Here is a 9,327-nt window from a genome sequence, read left to right on the forward strand (position 1 = left end):
TTATGGAGACATCTGTCTGTCTGTCTGTCTGTCTGTCTGACTGTCTGTCTTTCTGCCTGTGTCCCTTTTATATCCATTATGGAGACGTCCGTCTGTCTGACTGTCTGTCTTTCTGCCTGTGTCCCTTTTATATCCATTATGGAGACGTCTGTCTGTCTGTCTGTCTGTCTTTCTGCCTGTGTCCCTTTTATATCCATTATGGAGACGTCTGTCTGTCTGACTGTCTGTCTTTCTGCCTGTGTCCCTTTTATATCCATTATGGAGACGTCTGTCTGTCTGTCTGTCTGTCTGTCTGTCTTTCTGCCTGTGTCCCTTTTATATCCATTATGGATACGTCTGTCTTTCTGCCTGTGTCTCTTGTATGCCCATACAGATATAGTAATCCCATCTGAGTGCTGATCCAACCCCACTTCGAAGTCGATCGGTCGGGCAGTTCTCAAGATACAGTACGTACTACACACACAAAAACGCACAGCAATTTTGTGGCATTGTGCATTCATAGAAGGATAAAATATCGGTCAAAACACCAGTGATTGGTGGTCTGGAATTGGTTGGGCTCTAATCCCCTTGCCTCTTAACTGTCCTTCTCCGTGCACGGTGAAATCTATCAATACGTTCCAAAGAGAGACAAACCCAACAACCATTGGATATGGAATGAACAGGGCAACAATATAGTAACAGCAGCTGTCGATGAAGGGCTGGGCTTTGTTCCCGATATCAACTTCAACATCACATGTGCATGCGCGTACACGCACGCACACGCACGCACACGCACACACAGACCAAGCAGGACTTCTCACTTTACAGTTTAGGGACAGCTCTCCTTGTTTTTGGCTGAGGAGAGCTTAGCTAACGTGCATGCAAAGCAGCAATATTAGACGTGATATTAGAACTGATGTTAGCTGGCTTTTTTATGCTGGCAACTTCTCTCACTATCAACGTACGTAACCTTGACAAATTCTTTAGAAACAAATAAATAGCACATTCATCTAACACTGTGTGTGTGCGTGCGTGCGGGCTGACTAAGCATCAGAGACAGAGACCAAAAGAGAGGGAACATTAGTACAGTCTAGGGGGAAAAAGGTAAATTATAGTCATAATACATTTTGACCTCTCTATAATTCTATATGTCAGCCTGTTGGCCAAAATGCAGTTCTGCATAATCCAGTTTAAACCAGAGCAGTGTAGTCTCTGTGAGCAAGGTGAGACCTTTAAAAGCTGGCAAACCAATGTATCTGTGAACTTTGTTTGAAATTAAACAAAACCTAGATTTTGTCCAATGTGTGTTTTGTTAATATTGAATATTATCAATTGTTTTAAAAATAATCATTTAAAGGGGGTATAAGTGTTATTTCTTTGTTAAAATCGGTGTTAAACAGCTCTATACCCATAGCAATCTCTCCGGATCTTTAGTAATCAACAGAATTTACATTTTCAGGTTGGTATACCACTTTCGTCCGATCAGGAGAGAGAACTCCTATACAGGACGAAATTAAATTGGAAGTGATGAGACACAATTGAAATTGGAACACTATACTGTAAATGGGTTCTCTCTCCTGATTGGATGACCCACCCGAACGTGTCATTTATGTTAATTAAAGAGCTGGAGAGATGGGGAGATCCCTGTTACCGAAAAGCACTGTATAGCACTATTATATTGTAATACAGAGCTTTTAAAAAGTAAAATAATTCACTGAGACCAGCAAACTGCAAATGCAACACAACCACACATTTGGAAAGAGCAACAAAACTGCTAAGCCAACATTTCCAAAAATTACATTCTTGTTGCTAATAAACTTTTATCCCAGTGCATAAAAACTGGAACTCCAAAATGCACGGTGTAGAGATGTGTACTATACGTCATACTATTATGTGTTCTCTACCATATGTTTCTCTCTGAGCTAGGGCACAACTGTAAATAGTATTTCCTAGAGGGCTGTGGCCATTCCTGCTGGGTTGCGTGGTGAGCTAGGTGCTGGGTGAATGACAGTGATGCAACATGGGTCATTTCCTCAGACGCGGAGGCTTTGTAGTGGTTCTAACCACAGAAAGATGTTTCAGGCTGACTTAAGCCTAGGAGGCCATGCGACCTGAGGTATGCCTCAGAGGGCTAGACAACAGGGATATATGGTTTCCTGGTGGAGTTCAGAAAACAAACGAGGGCTTACCAGGTCACATTATTGGACTAGGGTGACTTCTCAGGTGATACCACATTGACGTTAGCTGTAAGTGGACGGCTTTTCTTGTTGGTTAAGACAATGACAACTATAGGTTTTGTGTTTCTATTCAAACTTGAGAGTAAAAGAAAACTGTCACTGACACACTTGTAACTTGGTGTTTGAAGAACTTAAAAAGGTCTTGAGGAGGATAAATTAGGGTGACTTCTCAGGTGATACCACATTGACGTTAGCTGTAAGTGGACAGCTTTTCTTGTTGGTTAAGACAATGACAACTATAGGTTTTGTGTTTCTATTGCAACTTGAGAGTAAAAAAAACTGTCACTGACAGTTCTTCAAACTTGTTGTTTGAAGAACTTAAAAAGGTCTTGAGGAGGATAAATTAGTACTGCGAGTCCGAATAGGGCACAGCGAAGGCGGCAGACTACTGCACTATGGTTCATGCTTCAAAATAAATTCTACAATAACTGCAATATTTTCACATAATATGCCATAATAACATTGTACGTTAGGAACAAAAAAAAGCCATGGTGTTTAACATTCACCTTCCATCCTGGGGCCAAGCTTCATGTTCAGACTGCCCGTCATGGCCGACACCGACACCGCCACACTGGGCCTCATGGGATGAGCCTCCGTCTCCATGACGACCATCAACTGCTCAGTGCGGAGGGACATCTTGTGGAAGGACTGGGCCAACGCCCTGAGGCTGCTGCTGGCGTGGTCCAGGGCTGAGGCCTCATGGTGCCGGGCTGACGCGGGGTGTGAGGGGGAGGTCCTGCTGGGAGGCGCTCCGGAGGCGGGGGGCGCCTTGGCGGGAGAGGAGTGAGGGGAGGAGCAGGCAGAGGCTGATTTACTGGAGGAGTCGTGCAGCATGTGTTCTGGTAGGACTTTCCTCAGGTAGGACTTAGCCTGCTCCAGCTTGGCCAGCGTGGGGTTGATCTTGAGGGGACGTGATAGCTCAACATTCAGTTCAGCTGTGGAGGCAAGGACACGGAGCGAAGGAGGAAGGGATTGAAGGAAATGGGAGGGGGAGGGGTAGAGAGAGAGAGCGAGAGAGAATGAAACGATGTTACAATTCCGTGCTCACAATGGTGTTGACAGAGAAGCTTTATGACAAGTTAACGTAACTCCCCCGATGTGTCGCCCCACATATATCCACCGTACAAGTATTACCAAATAATATTAAATCAGCAGCCGGTGTCAACTTATCATCATGTATCACTGATAATGGATAATAAAGGTCGCTGGCGATGCAAGGTATTTCCATCCAGAAAGAGTTAGCTGTGTCAGTATGAATAAGGAGAGGCAGCTCCCAGCCAATGGCTCAGTCAGCATACACTCAGCGGGCTTCCTGAGGACGAATCCTCTGACTAAAGTGATGCTACAGAAAAATATGTTACCTCATAAATAGTAGTATACTGTAGGGCTGCTTTTGGAGGTTTTGAGTGTATTTAACATAGTATGTTCTTTAACGTGATATACATTTTATATCACGTTAGAGAAAGGTGAAAAAGAATATCACAATATTTATTAACAAGCTAGTAATGTGTTTTATAGTCCAGGTCTCCATAAAGGATGGGAGTATCTCCTATGCATACAATTACTTGTGTTTATGAAGTGGAGAGTTAAGGAGAATATAGGACAGGAAAGGGAGAGGAAAGGTATTTTGGCAGGTGATAAAAACATGATTTTACAGCTCCAGAACAATATTACCTCACTGTGGGGTAATATACTGTAGCACATTAAGATGTACACTTAACTTATAGCTTATTAGCTATTCCTGGCCTTCTCTAGAACTCTATGAGTATGGATGCATGTGTGTGTATGCATGTTCCGAGTCTTGCATACCTTCCATTCATGAATGGGACAGCGATCTATTATCCATTTTTATGATTGGCCATATAGTGCTGACAGACTATTTAGCCCTTGTCAGGGTGAAACCAGGGGCTCTTAAACTATTTCAAAGCAGGAACCAAACTGAATAAATTAACTGTCAGCCTGGGGCCTATACCGTCATCGAGACATACTGTACTACTGATAGCCTGTATAAACATGGTGCACCCCTTCTAGGCGGACCGAAGATGGCTTCCAGCGCTCCACTCAACCGGCAGATCTTATGTTATCTAATCCATGAGATGCTGCATTGTACCACGTCTCATAAGCCACTATTTGAACTCTTCTCTCTCTCCATCTAATCACTGAGCTTTGCATGCAAAGACCTGTTAAATCACAGCTGGGTCTGTTTTCACTGATATCACTTTGTGTCTTCTGACACGCACACACACACACACACACACACACACACACACACACACACACACACACACACACACACACACTCCAATTCTGTCCGTCTCAATGTAACATTCTAACGTGACAGTGCGGAATAGCTCAATATAATCTTTTCTCCATGCCAACCATATAAACCCTGAAATCTCTCATCTCTCCCTATCTCTGTCTCTTTATCCTGCCTCTCTATTCTGGCCTTCAAACACTTGACTGGAATTTACACAGACAGATGAATTAACTCAATGCCGTTTTACACCACTTCCATTATCCTATTTTTCCACTTGGTCACGACGATGGGAGCAGGAAGCTGCTGAAAGCCCCCGAAAACAAGTGCAGCTGTTTTTCATGGTCTCTTCAAGGCGTCAGTGTTCAGGGGGGCTCTAAGCAGCCTGTCTCCTTCACAGGTACTGTATGAGCGCTGGATAACATGAACGGGAACGCTGCCAAGAGATGCAGGCAGGCACACATGCATGAGCACCTTTCACGCACACTTTCTCTCAATAGCGCCCACAGACACGCACACAGCCAGCCTTGAAAAAGCTTTGTATTTCAACTGAGTGGAAGTGAGTGGCAGTGGTGGAAAAAAGTATCAATACTGCAATCCAGAAAGACGACAAAATATAGTATCATATGTCTAAGATGTATATCAACTGCCCGGAATGTCTCTAGAACAGTCTCCAGATCTTGCCAGTGTGTTTACTAATCTTTCAAGACCCACAGAATATTTTGTTCTATGACTACAGTATGTAAACACCAAATATCTAAAAAGAAAGAAGAGTCTCTCTACTTTCATCTGGAAACAAAATTGTGTTACCGTGATGTTCCGTTCTTTAGTTATTGGGCAGTTGAATATAACTGGGAACAGAAAGCAGAGAAAAATTATACTATACTAAATGTGATCATATTTTTTTCGTTTGTCCTCTGATCCGGAAGCTGTGGATTAAAATAGCAGATCTACAACCTGCTGTGAGTTTGTAGATGGGCTATCTTCAAATAGCCAAAGTTGAAATAGGGCTGAAGTGGTATGTAAATGTATGTTTTTTTTATAATAATGAACATCTACAAAGCTTTCAAATAATTATAGTGGAGTAAAAAGTAAAATATTGCCTCTGAGATGTAGAGGAGTAGAATTAAGTAAGTATTGAAATTTGGACATATACTCCAGTAAAGTAAAAGTACCTCACAAGTACTTTCTACCACTGGTGAGAGGCATGGAGCAAATTATCTACTACAGTAAGTATACTGTACGAGTGTTGGAGGAAGGATGTGGAATATGATATCATCTCCAGTTGTCTTGTCAACAGGAGATATTATCCAGTGTTGGTGACATATAAAGCCCGGGTGCCACCGCTTTGCTCAGCACTGTCATTATTACTCCACCTTTTCCTCCCTTCGCTCGACTCCCCGACCGCTCCCCTCACTCCCTCCTCTGAGTCCCCTTAATCAGGTAAAGCTGTTCCTCATCTGCGTTATAGAGAGGACCAGCACCACGGCCGTGGCCGGGGTCTTCCCTGCCCGGATCTCACAGCTGAAGGGACCTGGTCCTGATTATGGGCCGTACTCCCATGCCGCCCCTCCTCCCTGGCCTGCTCCAGTCTGTCTGCAGGGGGTTTATTACCTGCTTAACCTGTCAGAATCCCACCTGGCAGCACTGCTACCGATACAGCTCAGTGACACCAGGTAACTGTCCTCCCATGTCTAACCACTTAAGCCCCATACTGTATATGTGTTGTTGTACAATGAGCGGCGAAAGATCAGAGCGCGTTGCATTGTGCTTTGGGACTGTGCTTTGTGAGCCTGTAAAAAAACTAAAAAGAACAATTTGAAAATGCGTGTACATTTCTGAAAATGCTCGCTTATGATGACATGCCAATAATAGCATGCCAAGTTCAAAGTAGTTAACCTATACTTTAGGACTAACAAACCCAACTTGTACATTGGATCAATAATTTGAGGTATTTTTATGGGTGCTTCTATTATTTTGATTGCTAGTAAAGCCGTTAAATGTCTGTGCGCTGGTTCAGTGTGTCGTCTCTATCTGTAAGAATACAGCTGAATACAATCAGGGGGGTTGCCTCTCTGGGTGGTGAACGCACCACTCTGTTTTATGGCGAATATAACTTATGTCACTACACTGGTATGCCGTTTTACTGACCTCCACAATTTCGCCCACTAACCATCTGTACATTCCCAGTGTAAAAAATCATAACATTTCTATGTGCATTGGTCGCGTGCCCAAAACTGTTTCACTGATGCAAATTGTGACAAATTGCAAACAGAGTTTAAGTGTAGCCTAGAGCCAATTCATTAGTTCACTATAACCGCACAACGCCCACAAAGGGATGAACTGTGACCTATTACATACTGGAGTTCAAGTGATTGAAACACTTAACACCTCTAATCTCGGCATTCCTATGAGGGACTGAGAAGAAAATCCTTCGAGGGGAAGTTTTCATGTCGTCTCTATTGACACCAGAATGACAGATAGGATAAAGTGTATCTGGATCTGAAGTAGTGTGAACTCTGAGAGAACTCTCCACGGAGGCCCCTGGAGAGGAGAGGAGAAAGGGCCACAGCGGTCCTCCCGTCCCCAACTCGCCCTCCTTGCTCCTGGGGCCACATCTGCACGCTCTCTCCCTCCGGTTCCATCCAACAAACCGGTGGAGCAGATCAGTGCTTTTTTACAGCCGTGGAACTGCGTCAAAAGATGAATCTTTTGCAGAACTCTAATAAAATAACAGAGCAGCGTTATATGGCCACATGTTGACTATACATCCGTGTCGTTTTTCTCAGCTCGGCTCTCTCTCTGGAGCTAGCGTGTTGTGTGTGTGCGACTGCGTGATCGTGTGTGTGTGTGTGTGCGCGCACGTGCGTGCGTGCTAGACAAAGATGGCCAGTACAGCAATGTTCCATGTGGTTTCACTATCCAGGCCAAGGAGATATAGAGAGATGAAACTAAAACCTCACAACAAAAAAAATAAAAACCCACACATCAGCTATTTACAAGCCATGACGGGCTTATAAGTACTATGGCCTAAGCTGCAAATCCTTATTTTGATGGATCCAGATAGAACTCGATACAACGATAAAGAGTTGTTTGACTCATGCACACCACCTCACCTCTTTAACACTCTGAATCTCAACTGCTAGGATTACCTGGAGGAAGTACCGCTATTTCTCGGCCATCACATTTAACGCGCTGCTTTCAGAATGAGCCCGCTAAGCTGTAGGTGTAAAAGTGTGTGAGGGGGAAACGCCTGGCACTGTAAAAATATCTGTATTGAACTCTGAGAGTGTACAAATTAAATCAAAATGGACCCGCATGGGAAATTACCACCGAGGATGGTAAATGAAGCATACATGCCAAAAATAATGAAATTAAATTCCAAAGTTTTAAAAATGATTTTTAAAGGTTATGGCACTTATGTCATGTGCACAGTGTATACGAAGCAGTACTTTAATGGCGTTCACATGTGCTCCGTAGAGATGCACGGCACAGCAAAATACTGAGTTAATTTAATGCTGAACTTTTATGTCCTACCTGGGATTGGAATCCTAGTCTCCCACATGGGATTACCTTTCTACCGTTGAACTAAAAAACACTGCTTGGCCTGGGGAGATATGGTGCTGATGAGTTTAAGGCAGTACTACTTGACATTTGACAACTGGTCTAATGTCCCAGTGGGACAGTAGGGAGACCGCCTCCAACCACTCCATCAAAGTAAGTTCCGGATACTCGGATAGTAGCTTTAATACTCAGTATTATGCTGTGGACACACACACACAGAAACACACGCACGCAGACACACACATGCACGCACGCGCACGCACGCACACACACACACACACACACACACACACACACACACACACACACACACACACACACACACACACACACACACACACACACACACACACACACACACACACACACACACACACACACACACACACACACACACACACACACACACACACACACACACACACACACACACACACACACACACACACACACACACACACACACACACACACACACACACACACATTTTTATTGGGAACATCTTGGTGCTCAGTGGCAGAATGGACGTCTGTTTCAATGCGGGGACAGTCAAGATGTCAGGAGTAGGGCAGGCAGGACGAGAGCGGCCGGCTCGAAGGTGGGGTGGTTCTGTTGGCGCGCACATACCTTTCAAGTGTGGGCCTTAATGTGAACAGGCTGGGGGGGGGGGGGGATCGCACACTGGCCCTTCTCATGTGTCAGCCTCTATTAGCACTGCGGAGAGTGGGAGATCAAGGTCTGACACGTGCACACACACACACACACACACACACACACACACACACACACACACACACACACACACACACACACACACACACACACACACACACACACACACACACACCTCATCAGAGAGGAGGAGGACAGGAGGAGGGGATCAAATATGCTAGTTACCCAGGTTACTTTGCCTTTTCCTTGGCGAGGTCACGCGTGACGCCGCCCCGGCTTTGAACCGAGCGGTGTGCGCGCTGCTAGTGCTGTTTTCTTTCCCTCCCCCTTTTGATATCTGCAGACGATTCTCATGCTTGACTCTTTGACAGCAGACCGCCCATGTCAGACACAGGTGGCACTGTGTCCAATTACACACACACACACAAGTCAGTAGATGTCATGCCTGTGAGGGTCCATTTGGGTCAATTTCTACACTCTCAAGAGTTAAATGAACACACAGGATTTTACGGTGTGTGTGCATGTCTATGTTTCAACTTGAGGAACGGGGGGGGCAGTATACATTTCCCTCGGGGGTATCCATGCACCAGGTAAGGCCAGTGACACAGGCCTCCGATGCCA

General features: G+C 44.7%; 1 protein-coding gene across 2 annotated transcripts in view; it reads right to left on the reverse strand.

The window, feature by feature from the left end:
* Positions 1–9,327, reverse strand: part of vps13b (vacuolar protein sorting 13 homolog B) — a 445,793-nt gene that overhangs the window by 126,485 nt on the left and 309,981 nt on the right. For both annotated transcript variants that reach the window (XM_080768430.1, XM_080768431.1), the window contains exon 38: positions 2,723–3,151. In XM_080768430.1, coding sequence (XP_080624556.1) covers positions 2,723–3,151 — 429 coding nt within the window. The remainder of the gene's footprint in view (positions 1–2,722; positions 3,152–9,327) is intronic.

This window comes from Protomyctophum bolini (assembly GCF_963924005.1).
Source record: "Protomyctophum bolini genome assembly, chromosome: 7".
Classification (NCBI taxonomy): domain Eukaryota; kingdom Metazoa; phylum Chordata; class Actinopteri; order Myctophiformes; family Myctophidae; genus Protomyctophum; species Protomyctophum bolini.